This window comes from Pseudochaenichthys georgianus, chromosome 13, assembly GCF_902827115.2.
Source record: "Pseudochaenichthys georgianus chromosome 13, fPseGeo1.2, whole genome shotgun sequence".
NCBI lineage: Eukaryota > Metazoa > Chordata > Actinopteri > Perciformes > Channichthyidae > Pseudochaenichthys > Pseudochaenichthys georgianus.
Window position 1 is genome coordinate 30141083 of NC_047515.1, and position 24616 is coordinate 30165698.

The 24616-nt window shown below is 39.4% G+C and overlaps 1 protein-coding gene across 2 annotated transcripts; it reads right to left on the bottom strand.

The window, feature by feature from the left end:
* Positions 1-329: 329 nt before the first annotated feature.
* Positions 330-24313, bottom strand: LOC117457584 (HHIP-like protein 1). Of its 2 annotated transcripts, none has more exons than XM_034097737.1 (15): positions 24146-24313; positions 23172-23975; positions 16593-16857; positions 15758-16037; positions 15498-15623; positions 15253-15396; positions 5874-5986; positions 5468-5608; positions 4960-5034; positions 4616-4742; positions 4208-4353; positions 3984-4065; positions 3721-3803; positions 3229-3516; positions 330-1709 (listed from the first exon to the last, which is right to left on the bottom strand). In XM_034097737.1, the coding sequence occupies exons 2-15, from the start codon at positions 23463-23465 to the stop codon at positions 946-948; spliced, it is 2928 nt and encodes a 975-aa protein (XP_033953628.1). In that variant the 5' UTR covers positions 23466-23975; positions 24146-24313; the 3' UTR covers positions 330-945. The 2 variants fall into 2 exon arrangements, with proteins under 2 accessions (XP_033953628.1, XP_033953627.1); XM_034097736.1 differs by having other exon boundaries at positions 24078-24313.
* Positions 24314-24616: the final 303 nt, after the last annotated feature.

A 24616-nucleotide genomic window follows, 5' to 3' on the forward strand; every position in this document is an offset into this window, starting at 1 on the left:
CCTTCTTTCCCTTGACAATATTGAACTTAAAAAGGCAAGCCAGTTGGACTTTCCCTTCCCCTAAAACAAATGTTCTTTCCCATGGTAAAAATCTTGCTTTAATCCCACAGATTTCTGAAAATCAGTCGTGTATTAGTGGAGTGTTATTGGAACTCTCAGAAACCAAACACAAGCAGAGCCATACAGTGGGAAAAATAGTTTCATGATTAATATGTGTCTGTTCTCGCAGCTGTAGAGAAGCCGGTGTTGATCAATGTAAGCCTTCATTCCTCAGATCACTATTGGCAGAGAATAATAGAGAAGAGCAAGGCTGTCATTTTGCAGTACATCTTTATTCATATCACAGTCTTTATATGAAATAGGAAACCTTTTATTACATTCATCATTCAGAATGTCCAGCATTTCCTTGTTAAAACTCTTGAGATGTGTTCATCTTAAAACTACATTAAAAAAAGGTATCAAAATGCAAATATAAGAAGCTGTTTGAGAAAAAGAAAAGACATGCTTGAGATGATACAAAAATACAAATATATTCTCTTAGGACACACCTGACTGTCTAACAGGATCTGGTGTCTGCCACATGTAAGTATGTAAACAGAAAACACTTCAAAAGTAGGATTCAAGTTACTCCGACACTCACTCATTCCTTATTGACCTTTTAAAAAAAAAAAATCTCATAAAAAACATACATATGTCTTCTGACATAATTATGAAACATGAATATGTATAAAAAAATACAATTCATAGACATTTAAGCAACCTGTCCAACCTCACCAACATTCATGCTTGAAAATAAAGCAGTCTGCAGTCATCTTTTATACTCTCTTCTAATACTTTTTTTCCTCATCCTGTTACTTCTTGTATGCAATACATAACACACATTCCTCCCCTGCCTCCTTGTTTCCTTCCCTTCCTATACTTTGTTCTACTTTCCTCTCCTCCATGCTAACCGCAGATCACCCCTACATCTTCCCCATGTGAGCAGTTGTGTTTCCCCACCCTGGATCTCTTGCACTCCAGCAGCGACCTCTCCCCGCCCTCACACTCCACGTCGTCCAACAGGATCCTGACGTTACGGTCCGCTTCCCCCAAGGCAGCCCTCTTCATCACCACCAACGCTGTGGTGAAGCCGAGCTGTCGACACACCACAGAACCTGCTTTGCTGGTGAAAAGGTCATCGCATACCGTCCCCCACTCCCCACGGATAAAGATCTCCAGTCTGCCTCGATCTGATAATCCATCAGTGGTCACCAGTCGCACCGAGCCGGCACGCAGCTTTCTTCCTCCTCTCCCTCCTCTCCCTCTCTTCGAATCTCGACTTCTTCCTCGGGGCCTCTTGTATACTTGGTTAGCCCCTCCGGTGTTTTCCAGCTTCTCTCCGAGCCGCAGCCCCTCTTCTTGTGTTTTGGTCGGTGTTGTGTTGATCGGCGGTCTCTGGGGCTTGTATCCTGATGTCGTGGGTTTCAGACTCCAATACTGCGGCCGTGGTGTGGTCAACGCTGCCGGGCGCTCAGAGGTCAAAGCCACCTTGGGGCGTTTCATGGATGTTGTGGATGGGGAAGGAGGAGGTTGTGCTGATGTTAAAGGTTTGGAGGTGGTAATAGGAGCGTATTGAAGGGGTGTCCCGTGTTTCCTGGTTGGAGATGTGGGGATGATTGATGTTTGAGCACTCCTAGTGAAGGCCGCAGTCATGATGGTTGTGCGATAACCTGATGGAGAGACAGAATCACCCTCTTTATTTGAATATATGTAGTTTAACACTGTGCTTTGTTTGACATTTTGGGAAATGTGCTTATTGTCTTTCTTGCCAAGAGTGGGTGAGAAGATTAATACCATTATGTTGGTAATGATGAAGTTAATTCCAGTAAGCTTAATTTAGCAGAAAGGGGAAAGCTAGTCTGGATCCGTCCAAAGATAACAGAATATGCATACCACCAGACCAAAAGGGTAAAAGTGTCAAAGAAGTCAATGCATCCAACCAAGAATCCCTGTGAAACTTTAAATATTTATATTCAAACTTTTGTTTCTGTGAGTAGGCAGTATAACACATGTATTAGTGAGCTTTAGATTGTGTTAACTTTGGCAGACCTTGCTGTATCCCACTGTTTCCAAAAATGATATAAGCTTATTTTTGAAACATTGCAACATATCTTTTAGTAATACACCAAGAAGGTAGTTTTAGAACTGAGAATGTTACAAATCTCAGATTTCTCCAAGCCATTTAAAGCAATGCTATCCAAAGGAAAGACATAAACACAGACACACAAAGATGAATGTCCAAACTGAAGCTGATGCAGAACCATTTATTAAAAATAAATAATGCCAAAGTACTTGATTTAAATTAAAGTATTCCAAATACCCAACACAAAAATAAGCACCATTGTTTCTGCTCAAGTTTCTTGTACCAGCCAAAGAAACGTATGCTAGCAGGAAATCAAGTTTCTACTTTTTCTAAAAGCCCTGTACCTGAGTCCTTACCCTGTGCGCCAGCAAAGGCAAACCTCCTAAATATGATCGGTTAGCAGTTAGCAGAACATCATTAAAAGCTGTAACACTGGTGTATTTTATATCACGTTTCAGAATATTTCCATTCAATGATTTATAATAATAACCTTTTATGCACAAAAAACATAGAATAATTTAATATAAATAGATTGCTGTTGCATTTATCAAGAGGGCCCACTCACTGTTTTACTGTAGTTGATTTCTCTCCTCACTATTTGGTACCTGTTTTATCTCTTCTATTTTCATGTAAGAAGACATCTTTAAAATATTGTATTAGCTGCTTGTTTTACCTTTTATATACCGACCAAAAACTATCTAAAAAAGGTTCTGATCAATTTTCAAAGTAAACTTACTTGAACTTAGCTGCCAAACTATTCATGTTATTTTGTATGTATTTATTTAATTTGACTTATTTCTAAAGTTAAGTCACTATACTGCCTGTATCTCACTTAGCAACTAAGATCCCCCAGCATTAATCATTGAATGAAAATCAGTTGCACAGAGTTTAGTCATTTGGCTATTAGCGTGTTAAAATGTAAAGCAACAGTAGAGCACAGAAGAAGAAAGCAGCTGGTTTCACTCTGGTGGCTTCTCCCTGCACTGGTCTACTGGTGGGTTTACGGTTAGTTTTACCAGTTGCCTTAGTGGTTGTGTGAACATTGGTGCTAGTAGTTGGGTTATCAGTGGAGCTGGTAAGGTGAACAGGTTCACCAGTGGGCCTACCGGTGGGTGTGGTTGGGGCGGGGGTTGTTTCCATGGCCTTCTGGACAGTTGTTGGTACGGTTGTTGGTTTAATTGTTGTTTTTGAGGTTGTTTTTAGTGCTGTTGTTGGGGGTGTTTTTCTTGTTGTCTGTAATGTTGTTTTTATTATTGTTTTTCTTGTTGGCATTGGTGGTTTGATAATAATAATTGGTGTTTTTCTTCTTGGGGGTGTTTTCGTTGTTGTTGTAGTTTTTCTTGTGGATGTTGTTGGTATTGGTGTGGTTGTTGGTTTCTTGTTGATTACGAACTCTGCAAACAAAAAATAAATTTGATCAGCGTAAGAAAAAATGCTTCAGACTATGAAACATAACTTCTACATGTTGCACATTGACAAAATAATGATAATAATAAACAATATAATTTAGCTGGATGTAAAACACACTGAGAAACTAAATGTGCAACAGAAGGTTACCAGGAAATGTTGTCTCAAATGTTAACATTATTTAACCTTACCTTCTTTGGGGTAGAAGTGAACCAGTTTTCCTTTTATCTTAACAGGAGCAGGTTTGAAGCTGCATTTTCCTGGTGCTGCTCGCCTATGTAGACACGAGAGGGGGAAAAAAACGTCACTCATGCAACCTATACAAGTACTTCTGAATGTTTTTAATGTAGGTTATTCTAAGATCAGCTACTCTAAAAACCTCTTCCCCACAAAGCTCTGCAGGTATGATGAAAGTGTATTTGTTGCTCTACTATTGTTTGTAATGTTTAGCTACCTGGAAGGATCCACTATCTTATAGACGACTCCTGCTCTGGCCTTGGCACTCGCCACTCCAGTGGCCAAGAAATACAGTTCACCTAGAAAGATGGACAGAGAAAAGAGAGAGACAGGTGGAGAGTAAAAGACAATCCAAATGGAAAATAGCAAACACAAGTTATTGAAAGGAAAGAAATGGGGCTCAGTCAAGTTATTCAACATTGCTTTAACTTTTAAACGTACCTGCTTCATCCTCAGCAAAAGAGATGATGTATTTATAATAACTGTTGATGAGTTTTGGGAATCTGCATGTCTGGTCTCCTCCCATGCAGATCTCTCTGTACTGCCATTCACCTGAAGCGACATTCTCCTTCAGAGACATCAGACGCCTGAACAGAAACAAACAGTACATCAATTCAACATTTAAAATCAAGCATTTCATGCTTACTGTAGTGGTTGATGTTGAAGTGTCGTGTTGAAAGGTTTTTGCTTAATATCCACAATTTCCAGGACAAAGAAATATATGTGTCTGTTTTAATAGGCTGTGTACTATGGCCACTATGACACATTGGACACATTGCAGTGAGGGCGAGAATGTGTCTAAAGAAGATATGTGAAGTTTATATTATGGAATAACGCAGAAACACTAACCCACTCATGAAATCCCCAAAGATGTAGAGTCCGTTGAGGTTGGGCATCTGACAGCCTCTGTAGATGTAACCTCCCGTCACTGATTTGCCCAGCTTGTGGGGGTAGGCAAAGATAGGCAGGATGTCATCTAGACATCGACATAAAATAAAAACATTAACTTCTTTGTCAGCATAACAAGAAGACAATACCACTACACACTAAGCATGAAGAATTTTAAGTGTTTTTTAAATGTACCTAAAGTTAAGAAGCTTTCACAGCCTTTAACAGTATATATATTGTGAAACGTATCATCCTCATCATTATAGATTGTAAGTGCATGGCAGCAGCCAGGAGAGCGTCCTCACCTAGCGAGGAGTTTAGACAGAGTTTGCGATCGTAGCAGCTGAAGCCTTCTTTGGCCCTCCATCCGTAGTTCCCTCCTTCAAACATGTACATACAAAGTTAGTGCAACATCGCAGGCAGACAGCTACCGTACCATTATTTCAAAATGGAATTGCCTCACGGTGCAGTAAATATACTGTAGAAAGTTTCTAACTGAGAAGAGTATTGTTTGGCTGTAATTAGATGACTATTTCATAGCTCTTGTGGGTGTCTACATAAGCAGATCCCTTTCACTGTAATTGTAAGGAAGGCTGACATTAAACTATAATGTCTGACTCAATTTCTGTGTGGTCTTTAGATAACAGATTTATATGACATGAGGATGAGTAGATAATGACAGCCATCTAGTGTAAGATTGAACCATTTATTTTGGAGATATGATAAAGACGCTGTCAGTGTGCTCGTGAATTTAGAGGTATTGAAATCTTTCTCTCTTTAAAGAGATAGTGTTTTGAACTAAAGTCATCATACCTTTAACAATAAGGTCCACCTCCTCAAATTTGTTTTGGCCTACGTCACCACAAAACAACCTGCCTCCGCCTCGGCCTGTGGTGGGGTCACCTCGGTCGATGGAGCAACGCCACATGTTGCGAACTCCATAGGCATAAATCTCTGAACGGGAAGAAAACACATTATATGTAAACACAAATACCATGCATCCTTTGTGAGGCTGAGTACAGAAACCAAAGGCGTATTTTTATTCTCAGTGTTCACTCTTCTTTATTTCTCAGTTAGAGAAGCCCCACTGTAGACACACATTTCAAAGTCTAAGTTAATATTTGGAATTGTGCCATAATCTTAAATATTCAATTCATCCTAACTGTGAAGAGATATCATAACATTATCCAACATGTGTAGAAAATGTAAGCTGATTTACCGGGCCGAGCTTCTTTCTCATACAAGAAAGGGTTGTCAGAGGGGATGCTGTACGGGGTGCCATCGTCATTGTTGTCCACATCAAGACGCAGCACCTTCCCGAGGAGTGTTGATCTTTTCAAAACAGAAAGTAGATGAGAGAATGAAAAGGATTGGCTGAGGTGACAGAATGAGTGAGTGCTTTAATAAAGGCAGATACAAAAAGATCCTTACCTGTAATTTTTGTTCGTTTTGTGTAATGTTTGTTTCATCTTTGACATAACACTGTCTCATTTTCTTTTCTACTTGTTGTGAAAAACCTATTTTTTTCTGCAATGAAATATCAAAATTGCATTTATTTTCCTGGTAAAGGCCAACTGTGTTTGGTTACAATGCTTCACATTTCTCTCTGTCCAATCATCTGCTAAATCTCTTATTTTAACCTATTCCACTTCCTATACTAACTATCCCTCCGCCGTCTTTGTTCCTTCTTTCTATTTCTCACCTCTTTTTTTGTACACCTTTTTCCTCTCTCTCTCTCTCCACATACCAATGTGTGGCGGTCAGTAACGTGTAGTGTCAATATTAGACTTGGCGCTCTGTATGCTCCCTCATTCCCCGAACGGCTAATGGAGCCTGTCAACAAAACCCCTAAGAAACAGCTACGCTATAACTGTCTGGAGAAAAGTGGTCAGCATCTCAGATAAATCTTGTGAAATGGTTCCTAAAGTGTCATTAACCCAATACTGATCAAATGAGTCAGAAGATGTCCCAGCCTTAGATCTAATCTGTTTTATTCTTAGTCTTGGTTTAAATTCAGTTTAGCCTCTCTATGAGCAAAACAAAGGTATTCTTTAACATGAATGCATTAATGTTGTTTTAAAATGTATTATAGTCCAAGTACTTGTAGATGTAGTGTAACTATGATGCATTAAGTAATTGGAGTATTGTGCAGTAATATCTGTCCTTCCAACTTTGTTGTCCTTTAGCTGTAATTAACATGTAAGCCACTGAAAGTTGATCAAATGATAATGAAGAATGACAGTTGTAGCTTGTAGCAATCAAGGCTAATCTTTCATAACAGTGAAAAAAACTCACACATAATATCATCCACAAACTTATGTGCACATACATAAACATAAACACACAAAGAAACAATGCCTTTAGATACAGCTAGCCTTTCTATGAAATTAATCAAATTAATTACACTGCAAAGGTCATGTTGATGAGAGGAGAGTAATGTTTACCAACATAGTATAGTATTTGTTTATTAAAGACACATTATTCCCTGCAGTCCTTTCAACAAAAGCTCATTTTATAAAGCTAACATGCACCATTGCCATCAACACATCTTGCCACATCTCCCATTGACGTCTGTGGACTGCCACCAGATGCTTATGTGGCTTATTCTTTAACCCTTAGATGCAGAGTGACTGGACCCTACACTCTTCCATAAGTGGGTCTAAAAGGACCCGTATTAGAATAATATGCGTTTGTATGCCATTTTTTTCATTTTGGTTAAGAAAAATCACTTGTATAATATTTAGTATTATATTTTGGTTCACATTAGAAATATTTTATATTTAATTTTTCACAATTTATAATTTTAGAAAAAAAATGTACATTACATTTTTTTTACATATTGTAAAGCGATTTTGAGTCCTTGAAAAGCCCTATACAAATATAATGTAGTATTATTATTGATATTATTATACTGACAGGTATCAGATCTTGCTGTGTACAATAATCTTCCAGAGAGGTGTCACTTGTGATGTAGTCTGTGTGGTCTACAGTGAATGTATTCCTGACAGCAACAGGTGATAAGAATCAAAGGTTCCCACAGGATTCCATAGAACATGCAAGCGGGTCATTTTTGTCCCACTTAAGGAAGCTTGGGATAGTAATACAAAAACTACAATTTCTTCAAATGTACATTTAAAATGTGAATGGCATGATATCCAAAACGTGTTTTTTGAGGAATAGCTGGAATATGAAATGATACAAAACTGTAATTACAAAGATACTTCAAGAAAACACCTCACCAGGTCCAAAAAGACCCACTTATGCATCTAAGGCTGCGGCCCCACGAGGACGAATTCGGTCGTTTGCGTTACTGTTTAGTGTCATATAGACCGTTCGGCCACACGAGGACGACCGAATATGGCACTAAACGACTGAGGAAACGACAACGGGTCCCAAGGTGGATAGAAATGCATACGCCACTCTCTGGGGGGTCAAACAGCTCTGTGTGTGCGCCCTATACGGACATTTTCAGATCACTGATAGTGATTGCGCAATAGCCCCGCCTCTCCCCACCTCTTCTGCTCACCTCCGTTTACCCCGCGCCAGTGCTGAAGTGTTTCGCCACCAACAACAACAACAATGGCGGATCGCAGAGTTGCTATCGTGCTCCGGACGCTATTGACCATGCTACAGTTGTTTGTGCAACATCTACAGCAATAATGATGAGGCAATAGCCCCGCCTCTCCCCACCTCTGCTGCTCACCCCCACGTCAAAGTAAACTGCATCCTGAATTCAGATTATTTATCTTTCTCTCGCGAGTGAAGTCTAATCTGACAGGACGGAGACACGCAGCTCTGCCCACCTACAGCTCCTCCCGCTGCAGCAAAACACACACTTCAAGTCAGATCATCACCCTTAGCTATTTTAATTACCTCTCAAACTCCCTAAACTAGTTATAAATATGTTTATTTTTTACTGTCGGCCGGGTCACTCATTACTGGATCAGCTGCTGCATGAGACAGACACTGACGCTGTCCGAAGAGAAGGAGGAAAAAGAGAGGCTCCGTGTATTTTATCATTATATTATATAGAGTCGTTATTCATTTGTTTTAAAGCTCAATAAATAACAAAGAAGACCTTTGACCGGCACTTTTATAATTTTGTCCGGAAGATTTCAACTTTAATACACGCTGACTGGCGAAAAACTCTGCCCGGTTCCCTCGGCCCCCACCGCGGAGAATAAACAGAAGGGCAACCATGACAACCATGCTTCTTCGCTGCTTTTGTGGAGGAAGTTACAGCGCCACGTAGAGGCTCCTGCATATGTACTGCAGCTTCTCCAGCGGTTGGAGCTAAACGGAGCGGTCTCGTGTGGGCAGACACTATCCGGATAATTATTGCATGTGGACGGAAGCCGTTTGCGATTGCGTTTGCGTTAATCCTATGCGTTTAGCCGTTTTCGTCCTCGTGGGGCCGCAGCCTAAGGGTTAATAAATGTATTTACTGTCATTGCTTAATCCTGAAGAGAACAATGGACATACTGTACTTTCTTAATTAATGCTCTACAGTACATTCTTTCCACAATTACTTCACATATGCAGTCCAATAATGGAAATATATTTCACTCTTGATCTTCGGACAGTTCATTTATGCAAATTCTTCAATAATCTTCGGTGGCGTGCTAACTTTCAGCCTTGTTAATCCTCCCGAAAGTGTAGAGCAAGGGCTGGTTTGCTTTCACTAACTGTACGGAGGCTCAGTCACTGGTACATTTTTATATACAAAGCCATGCTAGGGAAACTTCCATCTTATATCTGCTCCCTGATCTCACGGAAAATTGTAAGTGGCTACTGCCTGAGATCGCATGCTGTGGTTTTATTAAATGTGCCAACTGCTAGGACTGTTTTAGGGAAGACAGCTTTTAGATGCGCAGCTCCTCTGTCTTGGAATAGTCTGCAAATTAAATGGAAACTGAACAATCTGGTGCCACTAAATGTTTTTAAAGCTCGGTTGGATGCTAGTCAATCAGAAGCTATTGGTACCTGTTTATGTGGCAGCCTGTCCTCCTACAAAAAACGACCATATAGGTCGATTGTTCAGCAGCTAAATACGACCCAGAGTCACGTTTTAAAGTGTAGCACCTCTAGTGGTCGTGTAAGAAACAACATGCTCCTGTCGATTGCAAACGCTCCGGAGGGTCGTTTATTCACAAATAACCCTCTCTGGAAAATCCTAAATTGTGGAATAGTTTGGCCATTAAAATGCTTTTTTATTAGATTTCTAGCGAGAAGTGTATATTGTACTTTTATAATCTACGTCCAGTGGATGTGTAGGATCTACAGTTTGATAGATATACGAAGATGATTTGAGGTCTCGCCAGGAGAACGTGTACTGTATATGGGGCAGCTTCCATGTAAAGTTAGCGTGGGTGAAAACAGTATTTCCGGTCTCGAAGTTTTCATAATAAAACCGGAAGTATTCCCCACACTGTCAAATGATTACACAGTGATATCTCCATTACTCATCCACTAAAAAACATCAGTTTATCCTTGTTAATTACACAATATTGATTGGTTTAAATTGTGTACAATGCTTTTGTGTTTTTAACCTTCGATTCGGAGAAACAAATTGTTTTTTCGGAGTTTAGACACTATAGATCGATTTCCACTGGTAATATCCCAAATGAGCTACCTCCGTGCCTTACCACAGCATCTGGCATTATATCAGACAGGGCTACTATGCTAAATTGTTTTAATAAGCATTTTGTGTCTTGTGGCTCTCTGTTTGGCTGTGTGGCTCCTGTGAACACTCCAATCCTTGACTCTGAACAATGTGGTCTGGAAAACCCTTTCAGTTTTACTCCTTTAACTGTTGGTATTGTTCATGAAGCATTATCCAAGTTAGATCCTAGGAAACCGGCTGGCCCGGACAACGTAGAACCTTTCTTTTTAAAGATAGCTGCAGATTTTATTGCTCCACCTCTTACTTCTCTTTTTAACCTCTCCCTCAGCACGAACACAATTCCAAAAGTATGGAAGTCTGCTTATGTCTTGCCTTTACTGAAAGGAGGGGAGGCAACTATTTTAAATAACTATAGGCCAATCTCTAAATTGTCAGTTCTGGCTAAGGTGCTTGAACGCTTAGTGAGTGAACAAGTAAAGGAGTTTTTATGTATAAATGATATCCTGTCTAAACATCAGTCAGGATTCAGAAAGAAACACAGTACCATCACTGCGACAATGAAAGTGTTAAATGACATTACTACTATTTTAGATAATAAGCAGAGTTGTGCAGCTCTGTTTATTGACCTTTCCAAAGCGTTTGACACCGTTGATCATCGCATCTTAAAGCAGAGGCTACTCAGTATAGGCATATCCAGCCATGCAGTGGGGTGGTTTGTGAACTACTTCTCTGAAAGGTCCCAATGTGTTCACTTTGATGGGCTGTCTTCTGAGTGGTTAAACATTTCTAATGGTGTACCACAAGGTTCTGTTTTAGGACCACTTTTATTCTCCATATATATTAACAGCGTAGGTGATAATGTGGATGAAGCTACTTTACATTTTTATGCGGACGATACTGTAATGTATTGTGCAGGTCCCTCCATTAAAGAGGCTGTTGTTAAATTACAAGCTGTTTTTAACACTATTCAGACTCAGCTCTCTGAACTAAAGCTTCTTTTAAATGTTGAGAAAACCAAGGTAATGCTCTTTTCAAAAGCTAAAAATACTCCAGAGCCTGTTTTAGATATTGTAACTACGCAAGGAACAAAACTTGAAGTTGTTGCCTGTTACAAATACCTGGGTATCTGGCTTGATGATTGTCTCTCTTTTAAACTTCATGTCAATAACCTGCTAAAAAAACTGAGGGTTAGGCTAGGTTTCTTTTTCAGAAACAAGTCCTGTTTCTCGCTTGAGGCCAGGAAAAGGCTAGTCACTGTGACCTTTTTACCTGTGCTGGACTATGGGGATTTGTTGTATATGAATGCACCTGCCAATTACTTGAGCAAATTGGATGCTGCGTATCACAGTGCTCTGAGATTTGTCACAAATTGTAAAGCGCTTACACATCACTGTACACTGTATACCAAGGCAGGTTTACCATCTCTCTCTGTACGGAGGCTCAGTCACTGGTACACTTTTATCTATAAAGCTTTGTTGGGTAAACTCCCGTATTATATCTGCTCGCTGATAACACAGAGAGTTGCAAGCAGCTATTGTCTGAGGTCACATGATGTGGTCTTGTTAGATGTGCCAAGAGCAAGGACTGTCTTCGGTAAGACAGCTTTTATGTGCGCAGCTCCACTTGCTTGGAACAATCTTCAGCAAGAATTGAAACTGAGCAATCTCATTCCTCTGCATGTTTTTAAAGCTAGGGTAAATGAAATGCTTGCCGATACAATGGGCACTTGTAAATGTCTATAACTATGTATCCTGTAAATATAATGTATAATGTCCTTTATTGTTTTATGTTTCATGTGGAACCTATATGCTGCAGGTCTCCCTTGAAAAAGAGATCTATGATCTCAATGGGACCAATCTGGTTAAATAAAGGTTTGAAATGAAATGAAAAAATAGAGTTTCCGAAGACACTACACTACCCAGAATCCCCAGCTATCGTTTGGGACTACAACATCCGCCTTGCTTTACAAACCCCGTGATTATCCCTCAAGCTCTGTGATTGGATATTGGAGTGGCAGTGCGACAAGGTTACGCTGTCAAACAGCTCTTTGAAATGGAATGGAACCACGCCAGACTATCCAAAACTGGACTTGGACGGATCCAGCCCGGCCCTCCCCCCCAGAATTACACTTGCTGGCTATTGTGTGTTTCGCTTTCGTATTTCCCACAATTAGAAGTTGCCAGTATTAAAATGTATACATCCCTGGAGGTTTAGGGGATACGAAACACATTGGTGTTATCAAATTTAAAACATGTAATTAATACATGGGTGAAAATTGCTTGTGTCCATAATGGGCAGCATTAATACCACATGACAGCTGGTCTTATGTCTGAGACCCCTCCTGTTGTTAATTGATAAGCCTGAAACATGCACTTGTCAAGGTTCAGATGCACATTTAGCAAATATGGCAGTAGCCATCGATCATCTTAAGTTAAGATACTTTATTGATCCCAAGTTGGGAAATGTTTTTGTTACAGCAGCATGTACTACTTTGTTCTACTCCACTACAATTCAGAGGTTAACCTGGTATTTTTACTCTACTACATTTATTTATTTTACTTTGCAGATTCTGATTAATGATGTGAAATATAAACAACCCTTAAATCAGACTTTAGTTACACCTGAGTAAAATTCAGCCTTATCAGTTTGTCTGTTTTGCACATCCTCCTGTTAATATCTTTGGACGTCCTGCACTAAACTGTTTTATTGTAGAGATCACTACAGTATCTTCTTGATATTTTCCATTCTATATTTCTATCATTGACCCCTATTTTGTATGTAGGCTACTCTTAATATTGAAATGTTTTCATCAAATATAACTTATTCTACAACTAAATTCAATAACGTGCTTTAACCACTAGAAGGTGCGGTTTAGACCAGTGGTCTAGTTAATAAAACATAATAATATCGTACATAATATGACTATAAACTTTATTGTGAAATTAAAACAGAACGTTAAAGGAAAATACAGTTTCAGTCTCTCGATGTGAAGCTTATGCATTGTACCATGAACGTGTATAGACCTGTAACAGTCAACTGCATGAGGAGTTGGAAAGGTAGTTCAGAAAATCAGTAATATCTTTAAAAACTACAAAAAAGTCCCTTTCTATCAGCTGTGCACCGTTATAGTATAAATACAGACTATCTACTAATTGGATCAAATATAAAAGTCAGCCGAATTAGTGTTGATACTGCAAGGAGACGTATTGTGTGAAAAGAAATGGAAGATGTTGTTTAATTGTTGATATATTTATGGTCCACGTCACGTATTCAGTTTTGGCGGCATCTCTTCCAGTTTGTCAAAAGGTCTTCTGATCAGGGCTCTATAAATACATATCTAGGGCAGATCTGTAATATTTAATACAGCCGAACCATGTATTGCAATGCCGTTATGTGATGACTTTCAAAGAGAAAAGCAAGAACACTCGGAATAAAGTATTATTATTATTTTTTTAATGTTTTCCGATTTCATATCACATAAACACCATATCCCGACGTGCATTGCGGCGTGATTTTAGCCTATCAAAACCTCTGAAAACAGAAATGTGTCTCCTCAGAATCGAAAGAAAAAAACCTATGGGAAAAACACAAAAGCATTGTACAGAATTTAAACCAATTAATGTCGTATAATTAACTAGGATAAACTGATGTTTTTTAGTGGATGAGTAGTGCAGATATCACTGTTAAATCATTTGATCATTGGTTTTATTATGAAAACGACGAGACCGGAAATACTGTTTTCAACCCGTAACTTTACATGGAAGCTTGCCGCATATACACGTTGTCCTGACGAAACCTCAAATCATCTTCGTAATATCTATCAAACTATAGATCCTACATATCGACTGGACGTGGATTCTAAAAGTACAATATATACTTCTCGCTAGAAATCTAATCATAAAGCGTTTTAATGGCCAAACTATCCTACAATTTAGGATTTTACAGAGAGGGTTATTTGTGAATAAACAACCCTCTGTAACGTTTGCATTGAACGGGAGCACTAGAGGCCGACAATTTTAAAACGTAATTATAGGTCGTATTAAGCGCTTGAACAAACGACATATTTGGTCGTAATAAGGGCTTAAACAATCGACCCATTTGGTCGTATGAGTTGGAGGACTTGTTATGTGGATAATTATGTAAATGATGCTGTATGATGTCCTTTTGTTGTTCTGTTTATGCTTTTATGTTTCATGTGGAACTACTTGAACAGGTCTCCCTTGGAAAAGAGATCAATGATCTCAATGGGATTTTATCTGTATAAATAAAGGTTTGAAATGAAATGAAATGAGAGCACTTCTATTTAAAAAATATACATAATGGAGTTCTCAATAATCCCCCTAATGAACAATAAGTTTGTTATTGCAGCTCCAATTGAAGAAGTGCTCTACAGGGCCTGCCATGCATCTTTGTGATAATTGGTGTATGCACAATTAAACTAATTTGTAGCATTTAAGCCAATCAAGATTTTCAAATTACAGGTATTTTCATAAGTGGACGATAACCAGTCTTACAAAAATATATAATTTAAAGTTACAACAGAGCAACTTGAGAGTCTGCAAAGCTTTTAAGTGTTTTTCCTCCATAAATCTGCTCCTTTTCATTAGACTTAATTGGAATTGAATTATCGGGAACTCCTTTTGGCAGAACTGGTTCTAACCAGACTTTGGTATTGTTATCCAGCCAACATCTTAACAATGTCACGGTGTCTCGCAACATTTGACATGACATGACAACCTCTAAGAACAATCAAAGGATATGTTTATTTTGCAAGTAGATTGATCTTCCAAACCATTACTGTCAAAGTTTTCCAAGGCTCACGTCACAGATTTGAAGCTAGTTTTCAGGTATGCTGTTGTAACATGAAAACATATTTTGTTGAAACAACAGTCGGCTACTTCAGGAAATTTGATGTGAGTTTAAGAAAAAACTAAAGTCAACCCACTCTAGCTACTATATTGGTTTGTGTACTTACTTGTTCTGTGAGTTGCCAAACTTTCCAAATGGGTCTCCAGCTCGGCCACCATCACCGATGAAGATGTACAGGTACCCGTCACGGCCAAATAGAAGCTGCCCTCCATTGTGATTGGATGCTGGCTCTACCACCTCAAGAATAGTCCTAAATGTGTCGAATACCAGATCTTACAAATATTCCACTACAACATATTCTAAAATAACTAATATGTCTCCATTTGTGTTTCTGTAGACTTTTCTCCTCACCTCTCAGATGAGTGATCTAGTTGGTTGTCATCGGTTGTTAGCAGAGTGAATTCGCTGACACGTATCCTCTCCTCCTTCTTTATTGACACAGAGTAGTACACGTAGGCTTTCTTGACCTCATCGAACCTTTGCAAAGAAAAGGAAGCAGAAGAGATCATACTTTTCACAAATGCTTAGCAACCTTTTTTCACTGAGAATCATGAAAACCATCATTGTTGATGTCCCTAACCCTCACAGATAACTTGAATAGAAGTATGAACCTTGGGTGTAGGGCTATGCAGAGGAATCCTCTCTCGTCTCCTGCCCACGGTGATGTGAGGACGGCATGGGTGAGGTTAAGGAAAGGCCGGTCGATCCTGGAGCCGTTGGCCAGATACACCCACACATAACCCAGCTGCTCCGCCACGAAGAATCGATGAGTCCCGTCTTCTGCGTGAATCATGGCCACAGGGTTACGGAGCCCGTTGGCAACCTCTTGCAAACACAGCTCCAGACATCCCGTGGGATCTTCACGGACCAAGCCAAGGTTAGCATTCAGCTCTAGGGACAGAAAAGTAAATAAGAAAGGAAGGAGTAAAAACATTCAGTAAATGGAATGTTAGATGCACACAAAACAGGAAAGGGTTTTAGGACCAAATATAAGTGCGTCTTATAGAAAAGAGTTGACCTGGTATCTTGCATTCCAAATCGAACCTGCGCATATAAAACCTACTACTGCCAGTTCTAGATCAAAACAATACAACTTTCTTCATCTTCATCTAATGGATTGTTGTCATAGGATATGGGGAGGCTAGCTGTATACTGTGTAATATGTCTAAACAATCATTGTTTTGACATCCTTATGAGCAGGATAACAAGGTGAAGCAATGTCTGCTCATAATTCATAACAAGACTGTTCTGTAAGTGCAAGTTCAGGTTCCTGCCAGTGGAAACAATTTCTTCAGTCTCTGACAACCTGTTTGTTCGTGTTGGCTGTTTATTTAAGTGGGATAATCAAAATGTCTTCCACTTTTCCACTCAACCCCACAGTAAGATCAGAAGAGTGTTCATCAGTGTGAGTGTGTGTGTGCTGCTGAACCTGTTTCTACCCCATACCTGTATTTGTCAACACATTAGGATAGCAGTACTGCTTGTCCTTCAGCTCCAGATAGTCACAAAACATTTTGCGGTCTTCTTCTATCGTTGCAGTCAGGTTTGCAAACTGCTGCGGGTTCCCCGAGTCCTCCAAGAGCAGGCTGAGCGTGTAGCGACACTGCAGCCAGTAGCTGGAGCAGTAATCCCCGCAGAGGCCAGGCAGCATCCGCATGGGCGTGTTAGCATCTTCAGCATCGAACAGGTGGGCCGAGTATGGAGAACACTCCTGCAAGGGGAAAGAGGATTTAACACAAACATACACTTTCATAATTGTATCTGAGTAACTGTGTCTTGCTGGATATTTCTGGTCCCATCTACGTAGGTCTTCATCCTTGTCTGCACTCATTAACCCTCCTTTAGGCCAATGTGTTTACCTCAGAGGTAAAGTACAGGATATGTATGGATCACGTAAATATAGGATTTGTGTACTTATTTCACCGCAGCTCTTCACTGCCTCACTATGACTGGTCAGGGCTGCTTAGTGTATGGTATAAATGGATCCCTGGAAAGGTCCAGTCAGTTATTAAGTCACAACCACACTGTCCACACCCAGAATGGTAAGCTTCATGCACACGGAGGCATGACACCCAAACCATCGTGTGGTCAACTGGTGCTCTTTTACTCAGAGCCAGATCTTCCTAACCGATCATCACCATAAAAAACAAAGCCCGAGGCACAAAAAGATGAGATCACTGGTAAAAAAAAAACACAACTGAACTAGAAGAGCACCCTGGAGCGTAGAAGAAGTCCAACTGTCATATCTCCCAATGTTGACAACAATAATAATTGTTTTTGTACCATGATTGGGAAACACCCCACAATGTAATACGTTTATTCCTTGTCTAATGCTTCACCTTTCCACCAAGATTCCTAAAAATCAGGCCAGGCGTTTTTTTTTCGTAATCATGCTGACAAACTAACAGGATAACATTGTTGACAAGTTACAACTTGATGGTGAAATGGTCCTAGGATTTTGAATACTGTCATGTTTTGTTTGCGTAATGCCCAAGGATGAGTACATTTTACAAATACATTTGGCTTTTAGGTATCAAAAATTAACTGGTCTGGAGAATGCAAAACGTTTATAGTAAATAATTCAGCACACATCAGAAGGTCTTAGACGTACTCTTATTAGCAGCACTTGTAAGCCTTGAACCAAAAAGTTGCTGCTGTGTCTTACTTTTAGGTAAGTAAAGATTCAGCAGTTTTTCGAGATTGCTTCAGTTTTTCTCCTAAATGTCTAAGGGAAGAAGAGCACTTTAAAGATAATGTAGACAACAAATAAATATTGTCTTCTTTATTATGTAGTTGCAACCACATGCTAATAATCTATTGTAATTAGATGCAAATTCATCTGAGAATTCTTGTGAATATGTATTAACTAGCTTTCCGAGATCACACAGTGCAGTCATGAAAACAATAAAGCATACACACAAGAAACAAACACTTGATTCATACACCTACACAGACAAACTCTGTCTCTTAACAGTGCATGTGGGTGTGTGCTTCTACCTGGATCTTCTGCTTATAAATAATATACACTTTTATTTCTTTGTGCATGTCAAGCTTCCCCATTAACTATGACATATTATGAATAATGAATATAATAGAAAGGCGGACAGGGAAGAAGATGTGGCGTTCATGCCGTCTATGTGCCTCAAGGTTTGTTATGCAAAAAACACACTGGATGCTGCACTAGGTCAGAAACCAGAGGAGACTGTGAGGTCCACCGTAGACAGACCACTTTTGGACAAAATGTACTTCCATTAAAGGCAGCTCGTTGTGGAATAACCTCCCAACTGAGATACGGGATTGTCCCACTCTCAATAGCTTCAAAGGTCAACTTAAAGAATGGTTGAGAAACAAACAGATGAGCAATCACCGCTAAATGCACTTTAATACAGGGGTATCTCCTCTTGCACTTTAGGTAGCTCTTGTATCTTCTCTTGCACTTTATATGTCGTATCTGCTATATTGTACTATCATGTCATAAATACTTGTGTATGCTGCTCTTGCTCTTTTGCACCTTTTGCATATCATGTATTTTGTTTTTGCTACTGTATGTTTGTAAAATGTAAACTTCTTAAATGCTTTATGTGAAGGACTGCGGATGGAAATGAGCTCAAAGCTAAATCTGGCACTGTTACGCTTGACACATTTAAATGTTTTAAGTGTTCACTACTGTGCATTGTCCCTGCCAAATAAACAATTAAATAAAACAATTAAAAATGTGTTATTTCTCTATACTTATCACTTTTTGAGATAATTCATTTATTTTAGTAGTCTTACATTAGTCTAATTTTCAGAAATGTTCTTGGTGCCCCTCACCCTAACCCTTACGATTATGGCATAGAACCCCTCAAATAAAAAAAAGGTATACAAATGATTAGATTTTCATTATTGGCCAAAGAAGAGATGAAGAGAAGTTAGCTGTAACAGAGACTCTTTGTTAAATAACATAAAAGTGCTTTGCTGGGCAGAGATCAGAGCCTTCCTGGGAAACAAGAAGGCACTGGTCACATTGCTCTGCAGTGTCTGTACTTCGCCTGTTTGACCCTCTGAAATTAAACAGACAGCCTTTGTTCTGAGTCTTATTTTGTATCCTACTATCATAGGGTAGGATAAATGCATCTATGTAAGTGCTAACAGCTGTTCCCTAACAATGCAGCCTCTTCAAATTACCATAATTTGTTGTTTACGCTGTACAGTTAAGAATAAACTGAATTTCCAATCAATGTTTATGTTTATCAATGTTTATTTATATAGCCCAATATCACAAATGTTACATTTGTCTCAGTGGACTTCACAGTTTGTACAAAATATCAGTATGACAATACGACACCCTTCAGACTTAAGCTGGAAATAAAAGCCTTTATTTTGTCTTCTGCCTTACTGACTCCATACTGCACTTTAAAGGGGACCTATCATGCAAAATGCACTTTTGTACGTCTTTTATACATGAATATGTGTCCCCAAGTGTCAGAAAACACAACCCTCTCTCTTTTCCTCCATACCCAAATCTCTAAAAACAGGGCTGCAACGGAGCTGATTATTATTTGAATTTTTCTGACGTCAGAAAAGGGGTGCTCCGCCTATATGGGCAACTCTCCACCTATCAGGGGAATGAGAGACCGCTCGAAAGCGCTGGAGACGCTGTAGTACATATGCCAGGCCTGTAAGTGGCGCTGTAGTCTGCCACAAAAGCAGAATCAGCCCTTGCAAAAACAGGGCTGGAAAAGAGCAAATAGAGCGAAATGAGGCATAGCTCAAATGCATGATCTGTTTGGTATTTTGAAAAGAAAAACTTCACAGACATGTTTTATATAGGTATGGCCCTACAATATATGTTTCAAATACAGCATGATAGGTCCACTTTAATGTCCAAATTGTGGTTTGAGAGACAGAGAGAGGAGTCATGGCAAACAGATGGCCAGTAAATGTGTGAACATGGACCCCCATAGAGAAAGTAAGGTTCAAAGAAAAGGGAGATGGAAAAAAAATGGAAGAGAGGTACCTGTGCCTCAACTTTCCTACAAAACGACCCGGTTCAAGTAAATTCAATTATAGTTGGGGTCAGTTACTATGGATACTGCATTTCTGTGTGTTGGGGATTTGTTGTGGTATGGGGCTCTCACATACTGTTTGGAAACTTGAACATCTGCAGTTTTCTTCAGCTGTCATTGGAGACAAGAGTCTAAAAGATGCAGAAACACTGCTTATTAAAAATGCAACTGGGGAAACAATTAATTCAGTGTTGTCTTGTTATGCCAAGTGCTCACTAAATGCTTGAAATGGCTTTTCAATTCAATTATTGAATGACAAGACACAGACACAAAAACACATTATTCTAAAACAGTTGCTCTAAATAATTGAACTTTTCAACTTCTGTCTTCCTGTTTTCATAGAGTTTACCGATCTATTTTTACTGATGTCATCTCTCTCACTCTTTTTTCTTTTCCATCCCTTCTCTCTCTTGCAGGAACTTGATATATCCTGTACCCCGGGCCGGAGGAGGAAATGATTGTTTGCTCTGTCAGCTGGGGGAAGATGACAATCTCCCTCCTGTCTCCCACAAAAACAACACATACACACACACACAAACACACACACACACACACACACACACACACACACACACACACACACACACACACACACACACACACACACACCTGTCTATCAGCCTGTCTCTCTCTCTATCTCTCTCTGTCTCTCTCTCTCTCTCTCTCTCTTATTGATATCAGTGCTCGGAAGCTCCTGCAGTGCATGGAGAACAGCGGGCCTCAGTGTGGTGGGTTTACTCTGAGCAACTCCAGGGAATCTTTTACCTCAAACTGCAACCCTTGGAGCTGAAAACCACAGAGTGTGTCTGAGTCAGGCTCTTAAGTAGATTTATTTTTTAGCAAAGAGTTAAAGACAATACAAATATTCATAATTTAAAGAATGAACAAACGCCCAGTTTGGTGCTATTAACCACTTTAATTGAATAACCACATCAAAAGACTGAAATAATAAAAAAAACAGAAAAAGTTTGTAACCAAAACACTTTTGTTTTTTATTATAATAATTGTGCTTCTTTAATAATTTTATAAATGAATTCTAATGCTAAGTAACCGTATAATTTGTGCTTTCTAAAAGTAGGTCTGTGTGTAATGTTGTGTGTAACCCCTGTCTCAGATGTTCATATTTACTTTGTTAAGGACTCTATAGACTCTACATCTCACTGCTACTATACGTCTTGTTGAAAGTTGTACGTGCATTGCAGCGCTGTCTTTAGAACGTTTACCCTGCTTGGAAAGAACCACACTGGGCTATAATTACCAGAATGGTAGAAACCTATATTTTAAGAGTCAGAGGATTTGTCACTGTCTTAACATAGTGCATGATGAATTAAACTTCCAGGAAGTTTTTTTTTTTTCTTTTGTTTTGGCCTTAATACAAAGGTTTTATTTTCGGGAGAGCCCACAGACCGTTTTCTTTGGCTTTCTCCAAATAAGGATTTAAAGAAGAGGTTAATGAGCTGAGACAGATTTGTGTTGCAGCTATCATTCCATTTGCACTCACCATCTGCACAAAGTTAGTCTGTGCTGCAAAGTCAGCACCTACTGTAATTATGCAATCAGTGTGGGACTGGCTACAAGGCTCAGTCTGCCAGTGAAAGAGAGGAGGAAGTTGTTTAAGATTAGCAAGCTCAGAAAATAATTAAAAACAAAGTGATACTGAAATAGAAACCGACCTTAACATATGCCTTCGTCCTCCTCATTGGGAGTTATACTGTATACTTCTACTGCAGTTTAACACCATTATCACAATAACATTAAGCCTGAAAATGTCTTGTTGGGCTTATGCAGTGTCATTGCTTTAAATGGAAAAGTAATGCAATCAATGTAAATTTAAAAAGAAATGTAAAGTTTTATTATATTCAGTTTGAATTTGTTTTCATCCACCAATCATGAAGATTTTATATAGTTAAGGTTGATTCAGGTTCCCCTCCACAATTCAAGACAGCTAAGGTTATTCCAATTTGTGAGGATCTTCAAGGGAATTTTGTGGAGTAAAAAAAGGTTGCGTAAATGTGGCGTTTAATTGGTGGTACAACTTTTTCCATGAAGTCATTCTGATGTAGGGTCTTGAGTCATGTCTCTGTCCATCTTGTGTAAGAGAAGACACTAAAAAAAGACTGGGAATTGGTCAGGGAGGAAGCATACTCTCTTTGATGATTTACTGCAGACAGTATTATGCACACATGACAAAACCAGTGAGTCCAGTCAACATTTGAACATCTGTGCCAATGTGTCCAAAGTTCAATTGAGGTTCTGCCTCAAAGGTTTCCATTTGGATTTAGTTATGTTCTTATCAAATGGTGAGTTTATGGTCTTTATCTCAAATTAAGTTTAAACGTGTATTGCACAGCTTTATTTGACTGGTTTAGGTTCACCCAAGAACACATAACCAATAGTTAAGAATGTGGTTTAACTCTCTAAGCATGAGTAAGTGCTTTCTAACAGATGTTAACCACACCACAATATCCTTTGGAGTGAGACAGAACCTTGTGTTTGAGACAAGCTTGGTGGCTTTTTGGTTCCCATTTTAAATATGAGTGGCAATGTTATTACCTGAGAAACTAAACCAGAGGGAAATGCTTTAAATAAACGACTAAAAATATGCACACTGTTTCTTTAAGACATCTTGGTGCAATACCTTGGACACTAAATCCAGGTTTCAAAGTAGAGACAGCAAACATCCTCAGTCAGACAAATGTAATCCTTGCAAGCAGGACATAATTATTTAGTATCACAAAAACGTGTATATTAAAGTCAATAGCTACACTAACCCATGGTGGAAAGATTAATGTGGGTTTTACTTCGGTAATGACTTTAGCATGTGACAGGTGTGTGTTTACAGTAAAGAAATATAGTTTATGTCACAAATTAAATCAATTACAACATAATTCAAATCATACCAAAATAATCCTTTGAACACATGGAAACATTATCAAACATAGTAATAATGATATGATTGTTTACATGTGTTGCTTACCTGGCAGAGGATGCTGCGTATGTACCTGCCACAGGCTTCATAACCTGAATGGTCAAAGTGTTCCATGATGGTGTAAAACTTGGCTGATATTTCTCCATCTTTTTCCAGATCGCAGCATCCAAACTTGATATACTCTTTACAGAAGACCAGTGGCTGTCGGGGCTCAAACGGAGGCTTGTAATCCAAACACTGGGGGTGACAGCACCCTCCCCAGGCATGGAGAAGTAACAGCAGGACAAAGGGAAGGATGTGAGAAATCAAGGAGTGATGCAAATTACAGGTCTGTAGGGCCATGGTTTGAAGATACTGTCTTTCAGATTAGGATAAATTGGCTCTTGACCCAATTATGCAGTAAATCAAAGCAGCTTGGGTGTGATATTTCTCTACAATGTGTGAGAAGAGGAGAGCATTGTTCTAAAACAATGCACATGTTAAATCTCCAGCAGCATCTGTCAAGCACAGGGCTGAGACTCAAAATGAATTTTTCTGAAAGGATTGGATGTCCTCATTTGATGTCCTGGTCTCTGCAGATGCATCCGTGTGTGTTTCTATAGGCGATCAAACACACTGACCCAGCATCACACCTGCCTGCAAGTTGACATGTACACTTCACAGAACCCAGATAGTATAAGGCAAGCTGCACATTTGGATGTGTGCAAAGTAAGCTGAAACTGATCCAGTTCCAGTAAATGCATTTGATTGAATGCAGATGTCCAGGATGTGTGTGCCGGTTGGTAGAAGCAATGTCCCAAAGTCTGGTTGGTGGAGAGATTCAATCCTTGTCAGTAGTATCTGCAAAAATACCTGTAGATCACAACACAAGTTCTTAAAAAAAAAGTGTCCCAGTCTTCAAGTTACAACATCTTAATGTCCATCATATGACCATTTCTGAAAAAGATAAGTTACTTTCTGGATGCTCAGCAACCCTCAAAGAAAGCAGTCATATTGCTGAAAGTAGTCAGGCAGGGACCTACATTTAAAGTTGCACCTTCAGGTGAAGTTCCTGCGAAAATATTTACTTCAAGCTTGAAGTCAAGAGAGAGACTCGCTGTGTTTGCTCTGGACATGTGCTCACTTGCTGCAGCAGACATGAGCCATGCACACAGACAACAGGAGAGAGTGGGAGAGAGAGCCTCTTTCATTCAGACACAGAGCCACGCTGCAGAACTTAGCTTAGATCCCTCCCTCCCTCCCTCCTTCCTTCCCTCCTCCTCCATTCTCCTCCTCTCTTCTTTTCATTTGCTCGTTTACTCTTCTACAAAGACATAAGCATTCCTTCCCATAGCATGTGGTCTATATTGCCCTGAAGTTGCAACTTTCCAACTCTCCTCCCTTCTCACTCTCGCCCCCCTTCAGCATTCCCAGACCTCCTTTCCGTCTCTAGCGTTTCCAGACAGACTCCCTCACACTGGTGTGTGTGTGTGTGTGTGTGTGTGTGTGTGTGT

Excerpts from the sequence above, each read along its gene's own strand:
- LOC117457584 (XM_034097737.1), bottom strand. The coding sequence starts at position 23,465 with ATGGCCCTACAGACCTGTAATTTGCATCACTCCTTGATTTCTCACATC. Across the intron at positions 16,038-16,592 it reads TAATGTGTTGACAAATACAG|AGCTGAATGCTAACCTTGGC; the intron begins GTATGGGGTAGA and ends TTCTGTCCCTAG. Across the intron at positions 3,804-3,983 it reads AAGATAGTGGATCCTTCCAG|GCGAGCAGCACCAGGAAAAT; the intron begins GTAGCTAAACAT and ends GTGTCTACATAG.